This window comes from Carex rostrata, chromosome 1 (genome assembly GCF_964058835.1).
Source record: "Carex rostrata chromosome 1, lpCarRost1.2, whole genome shotgun sequence".
NCBI classification, from domain to species: Eukaryota; Viridiplantae; Streptophyta; class Magnoliopsida; order Poales; family Cyperaceae; genus Carex; species Carex rostrata.
Genome location: NC_135918.1, coordinates 7,398,262 through 7,423,170, shown reverse-complemented (window position 1 = coordinate 7,423,170; position 24,909 = coordinate 7,398,262). Strand labels below are relative to the sequence as shown.

The window sequence follows — 24,909 nt, the reverse complement described above, 5'->3', positions numbered from 1 at the left end:
CAATAAAAAATAAAATTAGGAACGTAGCATTTGCAAAATGTCTAAAATTAAGAAAAAAGTTGCAGTAAATTATAACAGACTCACAACAATAATTTTAATTATACTAGGCTATATATTTTAATTCTTAAACTGTAACGAATCATTGCAGTCCAACGAATATGTCTGGTTAATTTTAAACATTAAAAAAATAATGCTACGATTTTTATTTTAATGTCACGTATGCAAAAAAGAAATTTTTATCCATAAAAATTATAAAATTCGGACGTGTAGAAATAGAAAGAGTGCACCGTTTCTATTAAATATAGTAAGATTTGATTTATTGAGTCCGATTCTTTAATTTTTATTTTTATTTTTATTTTTAAAACTGTGCATGAAGAAGAAGAAAAAGAATTTATGATCCGATCCATAAATAGGTTGATTTTCTGTGGCACAACATACTATGTAACCATTGATTTTCTATGGATACAGAGAATTTTGTGACGCAGAAAATCAATCACACTATGGATCAAAATCACTGTTCACATTTAATAAATTTTCTAATTGAATTTCTACTGCATCAAACTCTCTGTATCCGTATATATAGAGGATTTTGTGCCACAAAAATAAACTATTTTATGGATCGGACTCAATATCCATGAATTTTTTTTGTAAATTTTCTGTGCAATTTTTTTAAAAAAAATATAGAAACGAGAGTTACGGGACACTATTTCTATTTCTGTATATTCGAATTTTATAAGATAAAAAATTTCCATGCAAAAATTCGGTGCCATGGCCCATTGGCCCATTTGCAGCAACACCAAAGAGAAAAATAAAAAGGGAACGCGATTGAAGTCATTCAACTAGTCGACTTTTGGCTCGTCTCCCTCTCTTTAGAAAGGAAGTTACAAGGAAGTGAGAGAACCAAAAATGGCGTTTCTGCTGTTTTACCACCTCCTCTCTTTTCTATACCTCTTCCCATACGGCCTCTACCACCTCATATCCTCCACCCGCTCCTACCTCATACCCTCACCTTCCCCTTACAAGGCTCTCCCTTTCCATCCCCTTCCCTTCCCCTCCAGTCCATTACGCTCCATTCCCCTCCATTTCTCCCTCGTCTTCCTCCTCCTTTCCTGTTTCATCACCCCCTTTCTCTTCCCTTCCATCCTTCTTTCTCTCCAGTTCACTCTCCCTTTACTTCTTTTCACTCTCCTCTCCATTTCTCTCCTCCTCTTTTCATTTCCCTCCGATCTCGTCTTTCTCCTCGCCTCTCTCTCTTTCTATCTTCTCTCTCTCGCTTCCAGTAATTCCTCTAACACCTACCCTTCCACAGATCTCCAGTCCAAATCCCTCTCACTTTCTTCCGTCATTTCTCTCGTCTCTGCTTTGTCTTCTCTAACCCTAGCTATCTCGCCTCGCATCTTTCTTGCCGAATTGACCCTAGCAAGCTCGATCTCTCTCCACGGGTTCTGGTCTCTCCAGTCGGGGCTCTCTCTTTACGCCGATGCTTTCATCCCGATTGGATGCCATGCATTGCTTGAGAAACCGGGGGTTACAAGGTGTGATCTAGATGAATCATGTGCAAGGGCGGTTGAGATTTTCGATCTAGCGTTTGTTTTTCACATAACTGTGATTGCTGTGATTGCGGTTGCGGTTTATGGAGTTGTGGCTAAGGTTCAAGGGGGTAGTGGTGGAAATGGGAATGCAAGGAGGCTCAACAGTGTGTCCTATGATGTTTTGCCGACAACATCCGGTGCTGCTGCCATGGATGAATTGGAGCACCATGTACCAATGAAGGCAATGGCCAAGACCACTGCACAAGAGTAGAATCTTCACTTGAACTGAGTTGGTTTCTCTCTTTGCATGACCTTTGTTTCTTTTATTTTTGTTTGATCTCTCTTACAAAGATGGTATTTCAGCTTAGATGGTCATGGTATAAAGTTTTGTAAAGAGTAGTTATCTTTTATTTGAATATTTGAATTGCAGAGAGATTGGAACCATTTGTAGAGGAATTGCTGGAAACTGGAAAGATAATTTTTTTTTTTTAGTTCTGATAATGTCCTACATGATTATTTTGGTGGGTTAATCAATAACAAACACCTATGAAAAATTGGGCTGATCACTGAAGTAATGTGTTACATTGGAAATGTTTTAGGTGATATAACCAATTCAAATCCTGAAATTCATGGTGATTACGAAAACCTTTTATTAGTTTTGCAGAAAGTGAAATTTTTCTTTATTCTATCCCATTTATTTAGTCCTTTCAAATTTTCTCTTGCTTTAGAAGGAAAGCCTTTTTTTCTTTATTATTTCAGAAAAGAAGAACACCAACTTATTTCTTTTCCAGATCGAAACAAAACAAAATTTACATTCATCATCTACCTAAACCATTCCAACAAAACCCAACGAAATACCCATTGAAATTTTCAGATTTTGTTTACTGTCCCATACAAAGGCTCCAATAAACACAATCTCTATGACTATTGAAACTTGTGCAACTGCTTTCCTATACATTTCAAATTCAAAATCTCTCTCTAAATGGTTCAAACATAAAGAAAAGGCTATATATTCTTGCACATCATATTAGTGTGTCTGCAGCCCTGTATCAATAACCAGGCTTCTTTCACCCCTTTTGTAATTTCTCAGCCACTCCATGAAAGAAATAATGTTCCAGCCCCAAGTATATACTGAATCTAGAATCATTTTCTTTTTTTAGGAGATTGAAAAATGTGCCGATTCATGACCTGATGACCAAACAGTATTCAAGCAAGTAGTACTAACTGCCTCCATTAAGTCCCTATGTACTTCTATAATACAACACTGTAACCAGTTAATAGATCCTTTTTTTTGTTACTCTTTTGTACTATAAGTATCAATCATGGTTAAAGGCAGGTTTCTGATATAACTTCATACACAGTTTGAGGCAGGAGTCTTCTATAATCATTTTAACCTGATCCTATTCTGCATAAATCCACCATCTATAATCATTTTAACACAGTTTATGGCTGGAATTCAAACTTTTATGTAGGGTTAAACATTAGGTATTGGCCAGAAAACACCGCTATATCGGCCTGGCAATAGAAATCTACCATCTGATAACCTGATCCTACTCTGCAAAAATGTATTTGCTTGTGGTTCCCAAAAATACATCGGATAGTTTATTATCTGCCCGGGCATTTTGCAAATGTACCTTGTTGGATTCACATTAAGATGTGGCAAAATCATTATCCATAGTGTTTAGAAACTGACAAATAATATAGATAAACAATCTAATTCTAGAAAATGTGTTGATTGCTTTTAGAGCTTATATATCTTATATGTTTATATATCATGCATATTCATTAAATGAGTTTTTTTGAAAGGTAGTTTTATTTATTTAGTCCAAACATTCTGGCTGAATGATCTGAATATAATCTGAATTTTTCTGGAATCCGCTTAAATAATGGATATACATGTACAATTGCATCTCAAACATTTATTGGACAGGGATCGGTTGTTAATGGATATGGATCATGGCATCATGCTAAGATCTGATCTGAATTTGATACATTGACAGCCGTACTTATAGGGTTTGGTACCTGTTATAGGTTGCCTATGAAAGGAGAGGTTGTGACATTTGGTTATGTGACAATCATATTTATGGAGGAAAATCAGGTTGATCTTCGAAAAGATGATTCCTTTTCTGATTTTGATGTCATTCATTGTTATCATGTTTTGCAAGCTTTTAGTTTATGGAAATATTCTTGTCAATTACCGTTATCATATAGAGCTCTAACAAATTAAAAATATGACAATATCAAAAAACTTGGCTGTGCTCGTAAAGTTGTGGAAATTTTTTAGAAAGAAAAGTGTGCTTTAGGAAGTACTAATTACTCTAATATCCAGAGCAAATAGATAGTACTGTACACAATACTGGTACTGTCATGATCAGATCCTTAGGGTGTGCTCCAGTAATTATATGAGAGAGGAAGGGGAGAGGAGGGGAGGGGAGGGGAGGGGAGGGGAGGGGAGGGGAAGTTTTTAAAAGTAGTTACTTGCTCCAGTGATGTACAAGGAAGAAAGAAAGAGTGTACTATAATATTTTTATCTAACTCATATTTTATCTATTGTGACTATTTTACCCTTAGCATGATGCTTTTCTAATATCTAGCTATTTCAAGCAGTAGCATTCCACTGACTTGTACCAGTACATTGCGCATCCATTAGTGACTTGTACCAGTACATTGCGCATGGAAATATGACGTGTACCAGTACATTGTTTGTCAATTTAATTTATTCCAAATGTAACTTGTACCAGTCCAAATGCATCCTTCTTTGGATAATTAATTTAATAGTAAGCTTTGAATGATATTGCGCACTTGTACCAGCACATTACTGACTACAAACTTGTATAAATATTTTGCAATGTCAATCCCTGAAATAAGTTGAATAGTACAAAAATAAGCTCTAGTAAGCTTTGAATCCTTCCTTTTTCCCATTTCAAAGCTACAAATTAACAAAGTCAAATATGCAACTCCAAATGATAACTAAAATCAAGTGATTGTGCTCATTGTATAGCAAGTGTACCAGCAGCTCCAAGGAAACTGAACATAATGGATTTTTTCTTCTAATAATATTGATTTTACAAAATTAATCTGGTTGGTACCAGTACCAATTATTATTTTTTTCTAATAATGGACAACAAATAATACAAATTAACATATGCACTTGTCCGGTTGGTACCAGTACCAATTATAACCCTAGTATAATTGGTACCAATTACAAAGAGAATATCATCACGCTTCATAAGTTTGGTACCAGTACCAATTATAACCCTAGTATAAGATTGGTACCAGTACCAAAAAAAAAAAATTGATAGTTTCACATTTTTCATTTTTCATTTGATTTGTACCAGTATAAGATATAAGATTGGTACTAGTATAAGATTGGTACCAGTATCAATTTCTAAAAAACAAACCATACACCAAAGAAAAGAGAAAAAAAAAGGAATTGAGAGAAACAAATCAACAATACCAGCCAATGCCAACCGCCAAGGCCAAGATAACTGAGGTTGAGAGAGAGAGAGGGAGCCCTTGGCAGCCACTGCCGGGTTTTCTAGAGAGAGTGAGTACCTGATGATCTAACTGCAGTGAAAACGAAAGAAGAAAACAAGCAAAGGGTAAATCAGCAAAAGAAGAAAACGAATGTGGAGGGAAAACGAAAGAAGAAAATGAGAGAGGCGGGAAAAGGGTAAATCAGCGAATTCTTTCTGTGGGTCCGCTTTTCCTCTCGCTGCACCCCGATTCGGAGGGGACGGATTTTGTCTGCGTAGAGTAAGAGCGTTACTCGGCCTGTCTTTCCCTTCCTCCTAATTTTTTCTGTGGAGCAAGTAAATTTTATAATTTTCACTCAGCGTCCCTTCCCCTCCCCTCCGTTCCCCTCAATTGGAGCACACTCTTACTGGCATGTGCTGGTGAATACAAGTTGAGCCCATTTCCTTACCGGCATTTTTTTTAAGAGCAGCCACTGCCAAGCTTATAAAAAAAAAAAGAATTTGGTTTTTTTAGAGGATTTAACACAATTCTGGCCAGAATGCGCATGCTGCCTATATAGAGAAATACCTTGAAATATTCCCATATAGAAGGGTTATTGGATCAGCATCCTGCCTTCAAGCTGTGACCCACCTCGTTCTGAACCTGTAAGTCACAAAGATGAACAATACCGAGCTTGTGACGGTCAATCATGGTAACAAACCAGCCAGATTCAAAATTGCTACCCTAAGAAATTAACAATCGTGAATTGTTATGTTAGAACCAAATACATACCCCCATCTCTCTCACTTTCTTTCTGTATAGGTTGGCTTCACACCTATATTAAGTTGCACCAATTAGGCTACACCTATTTAGAAAGAGTGCAAATTTTTTGACCCATAACTTATACAGTTCAATATGGTTTAATCCATATTTAATTTGAGGAACTAACATATTAATTCCGTCTCAAATAATTTGATAAATAGGACAATTCTAACATACACAACGGCTTTCTGTTGGTAATTGTGCTGACTTGAGGTTTGTGAAACTAAAATACAAACGAAATAAAAAAAATATATATTATTTTGAACAAGTTAAACAAAGAAGAAAAGTCCATCTTACATATAGGGATCTCTGTTTCCTTACCATTTAACTTCAAACTAAATAAGATGATAAATTTAAAATTGAACATGGAAATGAATTTGAAGTTTCAATTGAAAACAAAAACTATTAGCACATTTATGATTATGGAGAAAATCAATTATTTTTCCATATTTTGAAGAATATGTAGCACGCATTTTGTTTCATTGAATAATTAACAGAATAATGTCTACATTTGCTCCTGTATATTGTATGTGTAACATATATAAAACCAAAAAATTTGCACATCTGGATTTTTATAGTTATATATAATGTAAGCTTAGCTTAATAGAAGTACATAATTATAGTATTTATTTTGGTTTCTGCATTTTTATATATTTTCAAATTTTTCCTATGATTAGTTTTTTTTTTAAAAATAAGAATATACAACACACATTCATTCTTTATGAATTCCATGCACAGTATATACCTAGATCTATACAGATTCCGGCCTAACAATAATCAATTTTACTCTTAGTTAGAACAAAAGGCAAAAAAAAAAAAAGGAATATACATCACTAAAGGTGAATCAAGACAATACACATCTCCCAAATTAAATGTAAGTACAAACAGCACCAATAATCCATTTTAATCACCCCAACCTTAGCCTGTCAACCTAAAAATTTAATTGTTCTTTGGTTTTCTCTAAAGAAATTCTCTCGAATTCCTTTCCCGATCGGCATAACCATATTCCATTCCAAATTCAAGTGCAAGTGCCTCCATATCATCTTTCATTTCCCATCCATTCTTCGTACGAGCCTCCCAGCTGGTATCCATGCGTCTCGGCTGGGTACCACACCTCTCCAGTTTTCCCAAATTTTCTATCTGTGCATGGATATCATCAAATTCTTCTGACAACACCCCCATTCTCTTATCTGCTGGTACCGCTATCTCTAAATCAAAGCTCGTTTTTGCAACTTCAGCAGAATCCACTGTGGATGCCTCGAGGGAATGAGATGATGCAAACATAATTGATTCATCATAAATCTTTGCTCGAAGATCGATTTTGGATTTTGGAGTCTTTGAAAACAATATCTCTATAAGGTTCTTCATGCACCCCTTGTTGTATGGGTTTGACTTGCCATCATACCGATATCGAAAATTCTCGTATGTTGTCTGCATAAGAAAATAACTATTATGAGAGCATTGCACTCACTAATTTATTGCCTTTAGTCACCAATATCATTAGAGGTGGAGCCAGAAAAATAAATTGGGGAGCCAAATAAACATGTGTAATGTAATTTCATTTTTATCGGGGGGGGGTAGTATCAGTTCTTACATTATTGCTGCTATTTTTCTTATATTCTTATACCACTGACACCTTCACCATCACCTTATGTGTAGGTCAAATCATAATGCTAAAAATTAGTTTATAGAACGATATCACGATTTCTGTAGCTCATTGCCTGGTGGTAACTGGTAAGGCACCAGAAAGTGTCATCTGTTTATGATTGACATCAAAACAAAAGGCTAATGCTGTGCTTAGTTCATAAGAAATTGCGAAAGTATGCTTAGGTCTCTGATTCCATGCAGCCAGGTCACTAGATCACCGTGAGCACAGCAATGGATTTTTCAGTTCAGCACAAAGAAATGTTGTTTTTCCTTTTATCACCATTATTGTAGGAAAGGAGAGGATATTTTTAAAAGAAAAAAGAAAAAAAAAAAGAAAAAAAAAAGAAAGAAAGAGGAACCTGATTGGTGCAGATGAGGTAAAGGTGAAAGGTGGTGAGGCCACCGACAAACCAGGCACCAATGAAGGTGTAAACGATAAGCAAAGCCGAGATGGGTGAATGCAGGAAAGCTCGCCAGAGAGTGCAATTGTGGTCCTTTGTTAACTTGACCAAGTTAACCCAGCAAAATGCAAACACGTACAGGCACAACAGCGTTGTTGCTGAAACAAACATGAAGAAGAACCTGTAGTTCCTCTGCATCAATCAATTTATGCTGCTTTAGCATCATTTTAGAGCAAGCAGTTGCTAGTTGTTACCACAGTATTATGATTATCTTCTGGTAATGGATCACAAGAAGGATATAAGGTACCTTTCCAATACACTGCCCGACCCATGGGCAATGGTGATCAAACCGCTCAACACAATTATTGCAGATAGAGCAGTGCGAGCACCTAGGAGGCCGGTACAACATGCACGTGTTACAATACTTGACCTTCACAATGATGCCATTAATGAGTATGTCTTTGGTTGGTGGGGGTGCTGACAGGGCAGCCCCCATGCCCGGTTGGCTGCCCGTGGTCCACGGGGACAAAGGTCCACCATCATCCTCTGGCTCTGGTGGGTGCGGGTTACGAGGCACGATGCCTGGATCCCCCGATGATGTCAGAATGAGTAGTGTTATTACCTATTTACAGTTGTGTTAATTTTTCGGTTTTTAAGCAAGAAAAGGAGAAAATAGAACCAACATTTACTTTAAGAAAATAAAACTAACATAGACACAGAGGATGATGGAAATGGAGAGGACGAGGTTCCCGAGAAAGAAGTCAACCTCGTTGGCCAGTCTTTTACATATGAAAATGGTAAAAAGGATTACAGGTACAGTTATCAGAGAAATTGTTAGTAGAATTGATCGATAATCCGGCCCAAATATCAACCTTCCCCCTAGACAGAATATCTGAAAATCAAATAAACAAAACAAAAATTAGATTAAAAAAAATCAAACCATCCAGTACCCACAAAAAAAAAAAATATCCTTTTACAAATTTGGTTAATAAATGGTTTGTGTTTGGTGAGTTTGCAATTTCAATTGATCTCTGAGAATAATTCCAATCATGATTTACAAAACAGAAGCTGTGCCAGAATATTATAATTCTAATTGATCAGAATAAGGTACATTGTATAGCACTGCAAATTTTGAAACCTCTTGGTCCCATTGACGAAATGCAAAGCCCTCAAATAAACAAATTTGAATTGTTACCAATTAAAAGTGAACAACAATTGAAAAAAAAAAAGAGGAAATTTGATAAAACACATACATTATTGCCGCTCCATAATTGGTAGACCCGTTTCAACGACCCGCCATGTTCCATCATCATTCTTCGATTCGATTCGGAGGCATATTTTTGGAGCGTGGAAGTGGAATACAATTTCCCTTGCATCCCACACGTTCTTTGTTATAATAATATTGCCACTTTTTGGGCCACCGCAAACCTAAATTTCCTCCAAATTAAATACAAATCAAACCAAAATCATTTGAAAAATGAAAAAAAAAAAAAAAAAGCATTCAAAATTAACAATCTTTCTATTAAATTTTCAACAGAAAAAGAAATGAAAAAAGAAATTGTTATTACCAACGGAGGTGGAAATGACTGACGGGATGAAGGAAGCGCCACCTCCGGTCCACGATAGACCGGGCCCACGAGATGGCCTGAGTTTGAGCGGGACGCTCGTCGGCGCGGCGGAGCTTTTGCGGTTGCCCAAAAAAAAATGTCTAAATCCCTTTTCTTTTACCACAGAGCATATCCTAAGTCTAAAAATAGGATAGTAGAGAAAACGAAGAGAAAAAGAAAGAAACAGCTATAAGCCATTACATGGCACAAAAAGGAAGGAGACATGAGCTGAGACGGTTAGGTTGTGCATCTCGATGTGATCGTGACGTGGCATTCCTAGATCATCTAACGGTTAATAAATTGAGGCCGTTTGATTTTGACTGAACGGTTCCGATTAACTGAACAGTTCTCTTTAAAAAAAGAGCGCGAATCGCGCCAAAAGACAAGGAAGAAATAATGGAAGCTACCATCAGAGATAAAAAAAAAAAAAAATAGAAGGGGATTTGATCAAATGACGATACTGCCCCGACAAAATGTTTCAGGCGCGTCAATTACTTTGGTATTTCTCTATTTCTTTCAAATAAGTAGGGTATTTTGGGGAGTTTAGAATTAGGAGGAGGGTTTTGAATTAAAAAGAGTGGGGGAGATCCGAGGAAGAAGACTTGGTAGGAATAACTGACAAGGGACAACGGCCTGTCAAAGCGGAAACACCAGAAAACGAATCAAATGTAACTCTCCATTCATTCAATAGACTGGAGATACCCATTGTTACTATTTCATAATGACTAAAATAACACTGAGTATTGGCTACGGCCGTAGGGGTGGCAACGAGCTGACTTTAAAGGTCCGAGCTAAAATCTCAGCTTAAAATTATCACAAGTTTGACCGAGTTAGCTCACGAGCTGGCTTGCTGGATCTTATTTTAAGAAGAAAATAAATTTTATAAACTTTTTGGACTGAACTGAACTGGACAGTATAAAATGCACACAAATTCATACAAATTCACAAATTGATGCCTAGCCGAGCTAGCTCGCGAACTGGTGAGCAAGTTAGGCCCTATCTTGAACTTGTTACTTTTGAACCGAACTAGTGGCAAGCTAGCTCGTTAATAGCTCGGTCCAGTAACAAGCGAGCTATTTACGAACAAGTCAGGTGTGAGTTACGATCGAGCCACCAGCTACGAGCTTTTTTGCCACTTATGAGTTGTTAATTAAAATTATGTGTATCAAATTTAGTCTAATTTAAAAAACGTTTGATCACTGATAAAATGACAATATAGTTGAATCGTTGATTACAAACTATTCAATGAATAATCAATTAATTTTTAAATTATATCAAATTTCATACTTAACTTATCTAAATATGTATATCGTATATATAATTCTATTTTTCCTATTTTGATAATCTATAATTATATTTTACAGTTGTTAAGTAAATTTTTTTACAGTCCATCTACAAACAATTCATATAAAAAAAGACTGTATGTATAACGTTGCCCCGCCACACTTTATCACAATTCTTCTTTTTTCTTGCTTAAAATATGTTGTACAAAAATTACACAGGTGGAGTTAAAATATGAATTTTATTATTGAAATGTTAAAAAAGATATATTAATATGACATTAAAAAGTATTATTTGAAATGGAGAAAAAGAATCAATCAATGGGACGAACAGTAAAACTGGATAAAAAACGGAGAGGATCCGTACAAGTTTCAGGGGAGCGACCGAACGATGAGTCCGCATCTTCTGCATTAACTCAAGAGAGCATTTTAGTGCATCTCTGCCGTCTGATCAGGATCGGATCCAATTCTGTGTGACACACGGGCCTTTTAATATTCGTGCGGATCTCAATCGGACGGTCCAGATTTATTACACGTTCTGTTAATGCATTGGATATGAGAAAAAATACTGACCTTTCAGCAAAAAAAAAGAAAAAAAATCATGAACCAAATTTTTTCTTTTCAAAATTTAGGAGCAGACAATTTAGGTCGGCCCCTGCGACCAAGTCTATAGAAAAACCAGTCATTGATAATAGAGAGAATCTCTTTGTATTAATATTAGTGCCGATCTCAATCGGACGGTCTCGATCTATTAACGCACGGTGCATTAATGCAGAAGATACGAATTCTTGTTTCTTATATTATATTAGTTGGTCCTGTCAAGCGTGCAAGATAGCAATCAAGTCCAAATTAAAAGGTTGTACCCTAAGTTTGCTTTTTGTCTTTTGCTTTTACTTTTTCATTCTTTTTCCTCCTTTTTTTATCATTGTCTTGTTTGAAAAACAACACAAGCTGTTCAGCTTCAGCACGAGAGAAAAATTTCTAACGCAATGTTAGCTTTACAATAGAATGGAAAAACAATTAGAATAAAATGAAAACAATTAGGAAATAAAAGTAGAGGTCTTAAAAATTGCATTTCAGTGATTTGAATGAAAAAAAATTTTATACATTGCAAGAATATTTCATTTTTTTGTTTGATCGAATTATTTAAACAATTGAGCCTTCTGTTGTCCATTTGAAATGTTCATTTCAATATTTTATGTAGGAGCCAAAGCAAACTTTCAAGCTATGAAGGTTAATCATATAAAATTTTCATGTTAAATATGAGAATAAAAAAAATATAGTACTTATAGCATTTTACTCTAAACTATATAGCAAAATCTTGTCTAAGCACGAAAACTTTGAAAATGAAAAGAGGTCAATTGACAGGTTTAGTATAATAACTTTGGTTCTAAGTTCAACTTATCTGACAAGAATAGTAGAATAACTTTAATCAGTGCAGTGTGTTAATTTCAGGGGCATGCTAGAAAATCACACAATTCAATTCAGCGAACTGTTATCAGCACTGAGTCTATCTCAGCTGATGTTATGATTTACATGGATGATAGTGATGAGAGGACTGGTTTTGATTGAATTTGGATGAGGATTTGCTGTCGGATTGAATCCGGCTGCTTCTAAGATAGATTATGTTCTAATTTGATAACATTTTCTATTGTGACATTGCGATGTCATTATCATGTTATAATACTGGTGGCAATGGTCTAGGGATTACTTTGGCTTTGTACCAGACTATTAGTTCTGGTACAGATAGGGTTTTGGTATGGATAGTTGTACTTTCTTTGTTCTCTACGTGCGCGTTGTAAGTGTGTGTATCATTTTATTTAAAAAAAAATGAAAACAATTATCGTGATTAATTGGCAGCGACGAAAGGCGTTTGCTGGTCCCAAAATGCATTTTCTGGTAACGAAATCTCAACATTGGTACTAATATGCAAAATTTCTCTCTTTTATTAAATACAGCATCTAATTTTCGATTTTTTTATTTATATCCAAAAAATAAATAAAATTTAAAAAAATATCCAAATCCTGACTGAAATTCGAAAACTATCCAAACCAGTGCTCCAATAACCGGAATAGGCGCTTCTTTCCGGTTAACCAATTCCCGGATTTAAAGAAATGGTCCGGTTAATGGTTAACCGGAAAGGTTATTTGTATAGTGCAATTTTAATATAAATCCGGTTAAGGGTGCACCGGTTTTGGTTTTTTTTTTTTAAACAAAATTTTTTTATTTTTTTTATTTTTTGTATTAAAATATTAGAAATATTGAATATATTTCTTTGAAAATAGATGAAATACAATATAATTTGATTTATTAGAAAGATTGCAACAAATAACCCGGATCAATATTTTTCAGGTCGGATTTTTCGCGGCTGTAAGAAAAATTAATATATTTATTTATGTGTTATTGGAAAAAAATAAAAATGCTTGGATTGTGAGTTATTGATCCCGGTTCAAAAGTCACTTCTAGGTAATCCAGAAAATATTGTGATATTTCTAGTACATTTAATTTATTAAAAGTTGTATCTATTTTGAGAATTCTTTTTGAAAAATAACCATTAAATAAATTAAAGTTTTTGTTTTTTTTTCAAAAATAGATACAACTTTTTATAAATTAAATGTACTAGAAGGATTACAATATTTTCTGAATTACCTAGAAGTGACTTTTGAACCGGGATCAATAACTCACAATCCAAGCATTTTTATTTTTTTTCCAATAACACATAAATAAATATATTAGTTTTTCTTACAGCCGTGAAAAATCCGGCCTGAAAAATATTGATCCGGGTTATTTGTTGCAATCTTTCTAATAAATCAAATTATATTGTATTTCATCTATTTTCAAAGAAATATATTCAACATTTGTAATATTTTAATACAAAAAATTAAAAAAAAAATTCTGTTTTCAAAAAAAAAAAAAAAAAACCAAAACCGGTGCACCCTTAACCGGATTTATATTAAATTGCACTATACAAATAACCTTTCCGGTTAACCATTAACCGGACCATTTCTTTAAATTCGGGAATTGGTTGACCGGAAAGAAGCGCCTATTCCGGTTATTGGAGCACCGGTTTGGATAATTTTCGAATTTCAATCATGATTTGGATATTTTTTAAAATTTTATTTATTTTTTGGATATAAATAAAAAAATCGGTCTAATTGTAATATTCTTTTAAAGTGGTTTCTCATTGTGGATTTTGAATGTTGTAACAATATTGGGATCAATGGAATTTGCCTGCACACTTTATCCTTAAAAAAAGGAAAAGATAAACAAATATATATATAAATCTGGACCATCTAGTTATGCAAAATGCAAAGAGTACATTAGTTACAGACTTACAGAGTTACAGTAATGTTGTTTGCAACTAATCAGAAATTGCAAGAATATTGTAATAATTGTAATCCAATGATTATGTTTATTCCTGGGAATAAAGGGGATAACTTTAAGGCAGAATAAATTCTGTTTTGTAGTGCTGTAGACTGTAGCTGTCACTTGTCCAATTTGATTGTGTCCTCTCTGCCTTTAATAATTCAACATAGAACAGAGAAGAATGAACCTCAAACAAGGGTAATAATGGGTATTCTGGATTTTACTGTTCAAGTCATTAATATTTCACCAAAGGCAACTAAACAAGATTTAATCACCTTGTTTTCCTACTGCGGTACAGTCCGTGAAATCAAGCTAGAATGGTAATTCATATTCTCTGTTATCCTTTTTTTTCTTTTTCAAATATTATCATTTATTTGAAGAATAAATTCAAATATATCTTGAGATGAATGTTAGGGATGCGAACGGTACACAGGCAGCCAAAGTGACATTTCGGCAACCGTATGCATTTCAGACTGCGCTTCTCTTCAATGTATATTTGTACCTTGGCAATTTATCTAATTATGCGTTTAATTTGTGTTCTTTCTCACAGCAACAAATTAAGAAAACAAAGCTTATTTTAGTTATATTTTCATATACACTGCAGAATGCAATAATAATCGATCGGAGAGTTCGCATATTGCCACTAGAGATGAAGGAAATACCAATCAGCTTATCTCAGTCAGAGGACCGAAGCACCCAGCTGGTAACTAATAGACCGGTACAAACCAGGCTGAAAGAAGAAGAGATCATTGCAAAAGCAAAGGATTTGGTTCTTAACACAGGAAGAATATTAACTCAACAGTCAGGCTCGGTGATTTCGACAGCGGAGAGAATAGCCGATGAAATCGGGTCAAATGTTATTAACAGTGAGTGTTTCTCACAAGGTGCAGGGTGGTTATCAGGTGTGCTTGACAAGGCCTCTAAGAGTCTAGCTGAGCTTAGTAATGGCACAAAAGGGCCAAGATGATGCTATTATGATTTGTACCATGTAAATTATTGATGCGAACCAACAGTCTTATGAGAGATTGCTGGATGTATCTTTTCATATGATCATATCTGAACATTAACCATTGCCTCTTCTTTATAGGTGATATTATTTAGGTCCTTTTATCCTTTAAATGCTGATAACAGTGTGAAAATGGACATTCTTTTAGAAATACATAAACCGATTAATGTGAGAATGAGACAGTAACTGGCCCCGAAATTTTTATTCATAAGAAATACAAAAAGCAAAAAAATAAAAATGAGAAATAGCATGGTGGAATTTTAAAAATAGAAAGGTAAGATTACGGTTTGGCGTCTCTACCGGAGCCACTGTCAAAAATAAAATAATAAAACTCTAAAAGTGGAACGTCAAATTAGACACAAAAAGTGCGCATGCTCTGTTACTAGGTATTTTCATTCTTAAGTATATAAATTATACATATATTTAGATTTACGTACATTTATGCGAGTTTATCGTGCTTAACATTGCGTTGGATAATGTGTCAGTGATTAAATTGCCGAACCACAATAAATAATTTATATTCAAGAAATAATGAAACCATGGTCAATGCAATCATGTAATCAATTCAGTGGGACGGGTACGATTGATTTATGATCGATGCTACCTCTAGCTACTTTTATCTTTATTGGGAAACTCTGTTTAGAGGACTGTCATGATATATTACCAAGTATTTTTTATCCCTGTAATTATAGAACAATTTATTTACTGCTCTATGCTCTATTGCTGATTGCTCTATAGTTATTATTATTTAATATCTGCTTTATCAACATGTCTAGGGCTACAAACGAATCAAACCGAATCAAACTTACTCCAGTTTGAGTTTGAATAAAATTCGAACCAAACTAATTTGATTTGTTTCGGATCAAACTAATTTTGAATTGAATTAATTGCAAACTACAAATTTTTTGAATCGAAGTCAATTGAATTATGAACTACAATTTTTTTTAACAGACCTAGTTATACTGGTAATTTATCCATTAGTTTTCTTCTGGCAGAACAAAATTCACGCGGTTTCCTTTTACCTTTCACAAATTCGCACTGATGAATTATGGACCAACTCAAAATTCCCTTACCTTTTACGTTGCTGGATTAATTAAAATCACGGCATGAACTTAATCAAATGAAATTTATTCCATTGTTAATATGTTACGCTGCTGAAACATTTTCCTATTATAAGTTACTATTATATTAACAATTTTGAGCTCTGATATAAGTTTGGTTCCTGCATTATTAAAGATTGATGGTTGAATCCAATAATGCATTATTTGATATTCGAACCTAGATAGTTTGCGAATCAATTTCAAACAAATTATACCCAATTTGAGTTTGATTTGAATAATAATCGAACCGAACTGGTTTGATATGTTTCAAAACGAACTAATTTCGAATCGAATTAATTGCGAACTTTTTCGAATCAAACTCAAATTGAATCACAAACTAAGAACTTTTTGTGCAGCCCTAAACATGTCTCTGATTTTATTCCAAATTAAAAAGCTACAAGTTACTGAGCCACTGTTCACAGCTGCTAAATTAGCAGAATGAATGGTACTACAGGCAAGAAACTGATAAATGATAATATTACACTACTAGAAGCCAATCACAAAGAAATAATAATAAGTTACATTAGTCTTCATGGAGGATGTAGGGGTGTTCATTCCAAAACTTGGGGCCTATGATATCAACATAGTCAACAGTCACTATTTTCTTACACCTTTTTATTGGATTTCCACTTTTGTCTATCTTCACTATTTCTTCCACCTTCAGTGCAAAATGGAAAAGAACAGCAATTAACAAACTAAATAATATCAATAAATAATAAAGCATTGATTAGGAACAAGGACACCCAGTGAAGTTGCAGATTGTTACTAAAACCTCAACTTTCTCATCATATGAGCAACCAAAGTTGATAATTTGCCGATAATAATTATGCTCAGGTAGTTTTTGCATGCACTTACATGTAATGTTGTCAATTCACATTTATGACCAAACTCTAGTTCTGATAAAACCCAACTTCCCCACTCTTTAAGGCAAACTGGAGTTAGCTCACTTGATTGGTTGTGTTCCAATTTTATGAACTAATCTTCAAAATTGAATTGAATTTACATAAAAAGGGTAGGGTAATATTGGTCCATTTTTTGCTTGACAGTCTTGATTCCTTAAGGTAAGATTTTGCATGCAAGTGTCGAAACAAAGGAAGTTGGGTGTTGACTTTGGAAAACCACAGGTACTGTGCAAAAAATGAAAAAAATAACTACAAGAAGAACACTTTTATTTAAAATATCCCACTTACCCAGTATGTGGATCCCAATAAAATAGTATTATTTAATACAAATAAACAATTTAGTTCAGAAAGGACCAAAACAGTATTTGGTATTTTCATATCAGATCAGGGAGGAACAACTTAATGTGATATTTACATTATTTCTAGGATCTTAAAGGATATTTCCCATCGCATCAGACAGAACCAACATCATACACAATTTATTAAAAACACCACAGAAAAATATTTTTTAAAGTAATAACTTATGTTTAAAAACTGACATCTAAATGAACGCACTATAATGGTGTAAAAGGTACATTCAGTGAAAAGTTGCAATTTTCCTTAACCACTAATGAGCATCATATTTTTTTTCCCTCAGACCAAATAACAATAACAACAACAACAAAAAATCAGCTTCCATGTTTGCATAAAATCAATTGCAATCAATTTGGATAAGGGGCAATAACAAAATTTCAGTTTAAAGTTGACTCTGTGGTTAATTTTGCATATAGCTGCATATATAGCTGATTTTTTGAAGCTACGGTAACATACGTAGTGTAATTTGCAAGATAATACCTGATTTGTATTTCAGTAAGTATACCTTATTTCTAAAAACACATGATCCCTTCTTGAACATCTCCGGTAGCTTGTCGTAATTTATCCCAAATTGATTAAATAGCATTTCATTTTTCTCCTTAGCTTGTGTGCCCTACAAAGTTCCAATTATCAAAAATAGGTACTTGGTAGAAGCTGAGTTTTTATTTATTTTTTTAGTTAAAGCCCTTGGGCATGTAGAAGCTGAGTTTAAACTAGTAAAAGCAGCAGAAGAAATATGAGCAACAATCATAAACCATAGGAGTTATTCTAGTATGAGATCTGAGATTGTTAGCATTGGCTGTTGATCCAAATCCCAATTTTTGATCACCAAATAAACATCCCAGGATGTAAATAGCCAATAGGAATATTTTGTAAGATTCAAATTAATAAGAAATAAAATGCACCTGACATGGCAAACAACAAATCTTTTGTAAATTTATGGGAAAATGGCGTTGAAATACAGTCAAAGTAATCTTTAAGTACTCTGTCTCAGGTATGATAACCATGTCTAATCAATTGGATAAACTATTTTTCTAACATAATACTATTTTATGGTTCTAGTCAATATGAACAAAAAAAGCTAATATTTCATCTCATATAGCTAGTTATACCATGTCAAAATGGAGTGAACAGTTTGGATTAGCTAACCAAGCTTCTCATGGTCAGAATTGGAAAACAAAAGAATTGGGCTAATGACATTTTGAGAGCATCTTACAAAGCAGAAGCAACAATACCTTCAAACACAACTGAGCTTCTCTCTCAGTTTTACCAGACTTGACCAACATCCAAAAGCATGTGTTATACTGATTGTTTATGTGACCTGAAATAGAAGTAATATATTGCAAACAGCTCTTGAGATTGTATACCTCACAAAACAATGAGATATCTTAATATATAGTCCCTAATATTCTTTTTTCAAGAAAGCATTTTGGGAAGTTCAACATTTCATCACTAATTACTATTTTGGGGGGGCTCATACTAAAGGTTTGCTTAAATTTAACATTTAAAAGACACAAAAATAACTTACAGTCAACTTGTCTCCATGCAAGATAATCCCTAATGACTTTTGCTTTTGGGTAGCATACTGCTCGGCCATCAAAATATGGCAATTCCTTCAGATCTTTATTGGGAAAAAACTCTCTCCATTTCATCACATATGCTGATGTAAAATATGAAACGAATAAAGAGACAATTTTGCTGCAAGAGTAAAAGAGGAGTACTTAATTTAGAGTGCTTCAGTCAAAACAAAATCCACTACAGGCATTATATAAGGCAAAGAATTGATAATATTCTAAAAATTGAAGTAGCGGGAAATTTACCTAGTCCGTCTTTGGTAAAATTTGCTTTTCTCACTTAACACAAAACTGTAATGACAAAAGGGCAAAATGAGAATAAAGTCCTAATTTCCTAAATCAATATAAGCAACTTATTTCTCATCAGTCTGTACAAATAATATTGCTAGGAGTGAGAAGAAGCTCTCTTGAACAAAGCTGAGGTTTAAACTAGGAAATTTGCCATTATTAAATCTTCTATTTCCTAAGATAAAGTTGGTTTTTGAAAGGGATAAGTACAACGGTTAAATGTACGTACATTTCTCCGAAGATAAAGAAAAATCCATCTTTTCAAATTTAAGTCATTATTTTACATAGATAAATACAGAAAAATCACAAGTTAGATGAAAATGAAACTTCTTCTCCAGAGGTTAATAAATTTTGACTACAAATAATACCTATACTCATCACTTACGCCATAAGCAAAAACAATGTCCGGAAAGTGGTCCAGCATTGAGCTGGCACAGGAATTCATCAAACATAGAGCACTTGAGTCATTTGGCTTTTCAAACTCATGTATTGAAGAAAAGCTACAAATGCACGAAAAATGAAAAATCAGTTATTAACGCTTAGAGAATTGAATAGCATTAATTTAACAAACATGTCACTCCAATGAAAAATACATAGCACTTCATATAAGAGATATTTAGTACCATCTAGTTCCAAGTAACAAACATTTATTTTTGTATTAGGTCGGTCCTGAATCCTTACCCGCTGGACCTATTAGGTTCAGCACTAAGCTGAAATCTGTGGTGATGGTAGCCTATTTATTTATTAGATACTGATGATAGTCTGCATACTTTGGTCTTGAAGGAGTTTAACCCGAAGTTCTTTTATTTTCTTTATCGATACAAATACAAACATTTCTTAAAATTTGCATATTTGATTCAATTAAGAAATAGGAATTGAGAACCAAATTAAATGTGTAGTAAGCTCAAAACAAGAATTTCAAATAAACTCACCGATGGAAATGACAGCCATCGATCCGTACAACAATCCAGTTAGATGGAGGCAATCTATCATCTAATTCAAATTCCTTTACATACTCATACTTGCTTTTCGCCATGCTGCAAAAATTAAGGGAAAGAAGCACGCAGTGGGGTTCTCAGTTATCCTCTTTAGTTGCAAGAGGGAATTCCTTTAAAAACAACGAAGAGATTTTTGTAGCCAAACTGCCACGTGTGTGCATGTGCGTGTTTTTGTTGTTGTTAGGATCGTCTAACAAACCAGATTGATGGCTTCAAGCCCAATTACTACTACAAAAAGGTCACTTTTGTCTAGGGGTTGGAACATGGCATGAAGCGTCTGAATACATTTTCAAAGTTCCATTTCTTTATGTATTTTTCTTGGGTGGCAAGGGTGCGGGTTGGGTAATTGATTCTAACTGATTCTAACTAAATCAAGGATTGCCACCTCAGATTCAAGTCCAGACAGGTTGTGTAATTGATTAACTGAGGTAATTAAAACCTACTTAAGCAAACATCAAAATACTGCCCAATCTCAGAGAAAACTGTATATTAAAGCACTTGCATTTAATATCATAAATTATAATTTTTGTTGCAAACACACATGCTTAAAATCGGGCTGCAATCAATAAACCAAACTTTTGCAGAGATAAATAATAACCTTTAGCTTGTACAAAAACACATACTTAATTGGCCTGCAATCAATTCATGCAGTGTGTATACTCTAACAAAAGACATAATACTGCTTTTGCTTTTGCTTGTGCATGTATACCTTTACTCAAATAATTGTAAAAATATTCTTTATTTTCAAAATAATTAGAAAATTATGTCACATCTTAAGATTTCACCCTATCATGTTCTCAATGTTGATTTCACCCCTTGTGGGATACCCAACATCAATTAATGAGTTTTTTTTTTTTGCAGATTTGTTGTTTTTTCGCAAAAGAGATATTCTTAAATAAAATTCAAACGAAATGCTATCCAGAAAGAAAATATTCAGCAAATATTCATTCTAAAATGAAAAGTCCAATGATTTGTCCGGGAATATAATCAAGCACACTGAAAAAATTTGCTTCTCCTGCGTATAACCAAGCACACTAATTTTTTTTTTCTCAGAAAGTAAAGTCCCAGTTTCACTCCTTAAAAATTGATATGGAATTCAACCGAATGAGAGAGAACGAGGGGAGACGGAGGAAGGGATCGCTTACCAAGAATGGAGAGGGGTCGGCACCAAGGTCGTCAGGGAGAGAGGAGAGAGGCGCTCAGGAAGGTGGCGCGCCTTTGAGTGGTGTAGCCACCTGGAAGATCAGACTGAGAGTCAGAGAGGGATGGTGAGATCAGTGGCGAAGCTAGGAATTCAATCAAGGGTAGGCAAGCATAACTATATAAATAGTTGTAAAAAAAATTGAACAAGATCTCATATTAAAGGGACTTTAAATCTTACAATATCTAATAAATTTTGCTTTAGACAGTAAATGGTAAGCAAATTTTGCCACTGGTTTAGCCCAATCTCTACTGGTAAACACGGTCAATCTGGTCATAATGGGACTATGGAAGTAATAAATCGATACCAGGAAGATGTCAGCTGGTACAAACAAGGTGAACAATTGGGGATGAAACTGGAAATGCATAACAGAAATGGAAAGGCATTTAATTCATTAAATAGCAGCACAGAGGCATATAGACCAACTTTATCATGGGGCTCCATAAATTTCAGCACTTATAAGGACCTGCTTGCATTTTTTTGCATTTCGGTTAATTCCTCAAGCATTTTGCATACGCTGGTACTTGTAAAAAAATAAATAAAATAAGAAAATAATTTAGCATCTTTCAGTGCATATGCAAATCAGTGGGTTCCAGAAATTTATTCATTTTTTTTCTTTGATGATATGCAATAATCAGAATAAAATATGTTTGCAATAATCAGAAGCTCATTCTATGTATTATCATATACACAGTACACATATCTCTTTTTCAAAAACCCAATAACCCAATAAGTAGACAGTAAATGATAACCAAGAGTCTATACAATTCTAATCATCTGATTCAGACATTCAGTTCTAAGCAAGATTAACATGAAATTTCGGAATTTGATTTACCGAACAGCAGTAGAGGCGGGAGGCTAGGGTTAGCGGCGGGCACAGGCTGACAGGCGGGGTAGGCGGCTCGCACAGGCGGAGGTGGGGCTGGCGGAGCGGAGGCGGCGGTTCTTCTCTTCGCGCAGCGCAGGCGGAGGCGCGGAGCCGGTCTTCTCCTTCGCGCAGGGGCTTTTTTTCCCTTTTCTTTTCCTTCGTGCAGGGGTCTTTTCCTTCTCTTTGAGTTGTTCGTTTTTTTTCTCTGGGCTTCAGTTATTGGGTTTGAGCCTGGGCAAGACACAATTAATTATTTGGAGTAGAGAAGCTCGGTGAAAAAGCCCAGTTCGAAAGAAAAAAATAATAATATTCAGGAGTAGGCACCATCTACCTTCACCTGTTCACTACTGATAAGGGTACAAGTACCTACCCCTGTTACCATTTACCTTTGCCCCTGAAGGCGGCTCAAACGGGAATTGAAATGGGGTGTTAAACGGGCAAAACCGGTGCCTATTTGGGATGGCGCACTGTTTTTTTGAGATTCATACAACGTTGCGCAGCATAGAGCAGTATTATTTGTGCTTTGAGATTCATGCAACGTTAAATGAACGGTCCGGACCATCTCAGAACAGTGTCTCTGTAGTAATAAACAGGATACAAATTCTGTATTTAGTTGTCTCTGTAGTAATAATCAGGATACAAATTTTATATTTTGTTAGAGCAAGAATAAAGCTAATTTAAAAATAACATTATTCCATGCAATGTTAAAAGAATGGTCCGGACTATAATAATAGAGGGATACAAATTCTGTATTTGATTGAAGCAAGAATAAAATTAATCTAAAAATAACATTATTTTTTTGAGCTAACTCACATTTGAATCAAGAACTATCAAATATTTTTTGTTTGTCATTTCTGAATTAGCTCACTATTCTACTAACTCAATAAGAAGTTCGGTTAGCTCTATTCTTTGGTTATTCTTTGTTTCATCTGAAGTATGTTTAAAAGAGAAAGTTAATAACCCAAAATAGTAAGAATATAGCTCACTAATCCAAATTAGTGAGCTATTTCATGGTTTAGACGGATTAGTGAAAAAACAACAATAATTTACATTAATATATCTCGTATATCCTTCAACTCTTAAAATCCTTTCATATTTACCTTTCAACCCTTTAAATTATCTAATATTTATTAATCAACTCGTCTATTTATTATTGTATATAATTCAACCTTTTAAATTCTTTCATATTTACCAATGAAATTGAGAAAAGATTCTGATATTGTTATGTAATGAGACAACACAATGGATTATCAAAACTATGTTCGAATTAGAAAATAAAAAGATACTTAAAGGAAGTTATATAGGAAACCACAAAAATTTGTCCAAGCACTAGCATACATTTGAATATAATTCTGATCAAATATTCTCCCCTGCTGCAAAATTTGTTGCTTAAATTGGGAATAATACAAGAGCTTTATTGGGACAGGTGGATTCGGGCAACTTAATTTTTTTTTTTTCTACAGCTTGAGCCGTTAAACTATGATTATATAATGGCAAAGGCTTCTATGAACATAAGGACCTATTTGTAAAATGAACATATTTTATTATTTTATTCTGTCTAAATTCGATGTACAATTAATCTGTTAAGGGAATGTTTGGATGAAATGAAAATAGCTAGAATAGAGAGTTATTCTAGAATAGAAGCTATTCGGAATAGTAATGTCCATCCAAACAATATTTTTGCTATTTGGAATATATAGTTAGAATAGCTGCTCTTCTCTATTCCTTGTAAATGTTGGAATAACTACTATTTGAAAGTGTGAAGAGAGAGAAATAAAATGTTTTCTTCTTAAATTTTTGCTAACACAATTTCAAAATTATAAAATTAACATCACTTCTGTTATCTTCACGTCGTGATAATTCATTTGAGATCCCACTTGCCTATCTTTCCTCTTAATTAGCACATTGTTAACACTATTTTTTATCGGTTATAACTATTCACTATTCAAAATTTACAATCTAAACAACATTTTTACTAATCCAAATAACATCATTTTTACACTAATATGAAAATCACTATTTATTTTCTATTCTCATTTGCTCTTAAATTTCACTATTTTAGCTATTCTAACTTCCATTCAAACGTACCTTAAGGTTTACTTAAGAAATTATATTTTTCTAGAGTTTGAGACATTTTATTATGATTATATATTATCATTTCATTATGTCCAATTTAATATAGTATCACGTTGAACATTCAAATCAACTATTTGAACTTTAAAATAGCAAACATAATAATTATATGATGTCAAAAAGTGTCACCGTAAAATTGTGTAATTGGATTCCCTTCAAAGAAATAGCCATGTAATAGCTTATAGTATTTTCTAGAATTTATATTCACGTAGTTATAATTTATCGCATATAATACTTTTCATATGTTTTTATAATGCGGTTTAAGTATTTATTTGAAAATAAATAAATTAAAAAATAATTATTGAAAAAGCAACACGAGGCATGAAACGCAGTAAATAGATTTTTTTTATAAACCATAATTAATTTTTTTTATA

General features: G+C 33.9%; 4 protein-coding genes across 11 annotated transcripts; 2 read left to right on the top strand and 2 right to left on the bottom strand.

Moving 5' to 3' along the window:
- Positions 1-813: 813 nt before the first annotated feature.
- LOC144555343 (plant viral-response family protein (DUF716)) lies at positions 814-3,725 on the top strand. Of its 2 annotated transcripts, none has more exons than XM_078303648.1 (2): positions 814-1,821; positions 3,463-3,725. In XM_078303648.1, exon 1 carries the CDS (start codon positions 907-909, stop codon positions 1,801-1,803), a length of 897 nt encoding a protein of 298 aa, XP_078159774.1. In that variant the 5' UTR covers positions 814-906; the 3' UTR covers positions 1,804-1,821; positions 3,463-3,725. The 2 variants fall into 2 exon arrangements, with proteins under 2 accessions (XP_078159774.1, XP_078159768.1); XM_078303642.1 differs by lacking the exon at positions 3,463-3,725 and adding an exon at positions 2,693-3,306.
- A 2,895-nt stretch (positions 3,726-6,620) lies between these two features.
- Positions 6,621-10,035, bottom strand: LOC144555329 (putative protein S-acyltransferase 7). Of its 2 annotated transcripts, none has more exons than XM_078303622.1 (6): positions 9,427-10,035; positions 9,112-9,286; positions 8,568-8,750; positions 8,166-8,480; positions 7,817-8,050; positions 6,621-7,241 (listed from the first exon to the last, which is right to left on the bottom strand). In XM_078303622.1, the coding sequence occupies exons 2-6, from the start codon at positions 9,232-9,234 to the stop codon at positions 6,771-6,773; spliced, it is 1,326 nt and encodes a 441-aa protein (XP_078159748.1). In that variant the 5' UTR covers positions 9,235-9,286; positions 9,427-10,035; the 3' UTR covers positions 6,621-6,770. The 2 variants fall into 2 exon arrangements, with proteins under 2 accessions (XP_078159748.1, XP_078159757.1); XM_078303631.1 differs by having other exon boundaries at positions 9,450-9,571.
- Positions 10,036-14,238: 4,203 nt separating this feature from the next.
- LOC144565558 (uncharacterized) lies at positions 14,239-15,187 on the top strand. Its single transcript, XM_078315348.1, has 3 exons — positions 14,239-14,431; positions 14,526-14,601; positions 14,716-15,187. The coding sequence occupies exons 1-3, from the start codon at positions 14,316-14,318 to the stop codon at positions 15,076-15,078; spliced, it is 555 nt and encodes a 184-aa protein (XP_078171474.1). The 5' UTR covers positions 14,239-14,315; the 3' UTR covers positions 15,079-15,187.
- A 1,390-nt stretch (positions 15,188-16,577) lies between these two features.
- LOC144555414 (tRNA(His) guanylyltransferase 2-like) lies at positions 16,578-22,502 on the bottom strand. Of its 6 annotated transcripts, none has more exons than XM_078303744.1 (9): positions 22,370-22,502; positions 21,479-21,568; positions 20,268-20,372; positions 19,704-19,835; positions 19,294-19,338; positions 19,002-19,171; positions 18,709-18,794; positions 17,979-18,086; positions 17,058-17,344 (listed from the first exon to the last, which is right to left on the bottom strand). In XM_078303744.1, the coding sequence occupies exons 3-9, from the start codon at positions 20,369-20,371 to the stop codon at positions 17,186-17,188; spliced, it is 804 nt and encodes a 267-aa protein (XP_078159870.1). In that variant the 5' UTR covers position 20,372; positions 21,479-21,568; positions 22,370-22,502; the 3' UTR covers positions 17,058-17,185. The 6 variants fall into 6 exon arrangements, with proteins under 6 accessions (XP_078159893.1, XP_078159886.1, XP_078159901.1 ...); XM_078303752.1 differs by having other exon boundaries at positions 21,479-21,581; positions 22,370-22,468; XM_078303767.1 differs by lacking the exons at positions 17,058-17,344; positions 21,479-21,568; positions 22,370-22,502 and adding an exon at positions 16,578-16,875 and having other exon boundaries at positions 17,954-18,086; positions 20,268-20,505.
- Positions 22,503-24,909: the final 2,407 nt, after the last annotated feature.

Coding starts and splice junctions, on each gene's coding strand:
- LOC144555343 (XM_078303648.1), top strand. CDS start 907: ATGGCGTTTCTGCTGTTTTACCACCTCCTCTCTTTTCTATACCTCTTC.
- LOC144555329 (XM_078303622.1), bottom strand. CDS start 9,234: ATGCAAGGGAAATTGTATTCCACTTCCACGCTCCAAAAATATGCCTCC. Junction 8,481..8,567: donor CCATCATCCTCTGTGTCTAT/GTTAGTTTTATT, acceptor AACTGTAAATAG/GTAATAACACTACTCATTCT. Junction 7,242..7,816: donor ACCTCATCTGCACCAATCAG/GTTCCTCTTTCT, acceptor TTTCTTATGCAG/ACAACATACGAGAATTTTCG.
- LOC144565558 (XM_078315348.1), top strand. CDS start 14,316: ATGGGTATTCTGGATTTTACTGTTCAAGTCATTAATATTTCACCAAAG. Junction 14,432..14,525: donor CGTGAAATCAAGCTAGAATG/GTAATTCATATT, acceptor GATGAATGTTAG/GGATGCGAACGGTACACAGG. Junction 14,602..14,715: donor AGACTGCGCTTCTCTTCAAT/GTATATTTGTAC, acceptor TATACACTGCAG/AATGCAATAATAATCGATCG.
- LOC144555414 (XM_078303744.1), bottom strand. CDS start 20,371: ATGGCGAAAAGCAAGTATGAGTATGTAAAGGAATTTGAATTAGATGAT. Junction 19,172..19,293: donor TTTTACCAAAGACGGACTAG/GTAAATTTCCCG, acceptor TTACTCTTGCAG/CAAAATTGTCTCTTTATTCG. Junction 18,795..19,001: donor TGCATGGAGACAAGTTGACT/GTAAGTTATTTT, acceptor CTTCTATTTCAG/GTCACATAAACAATCAGTAT.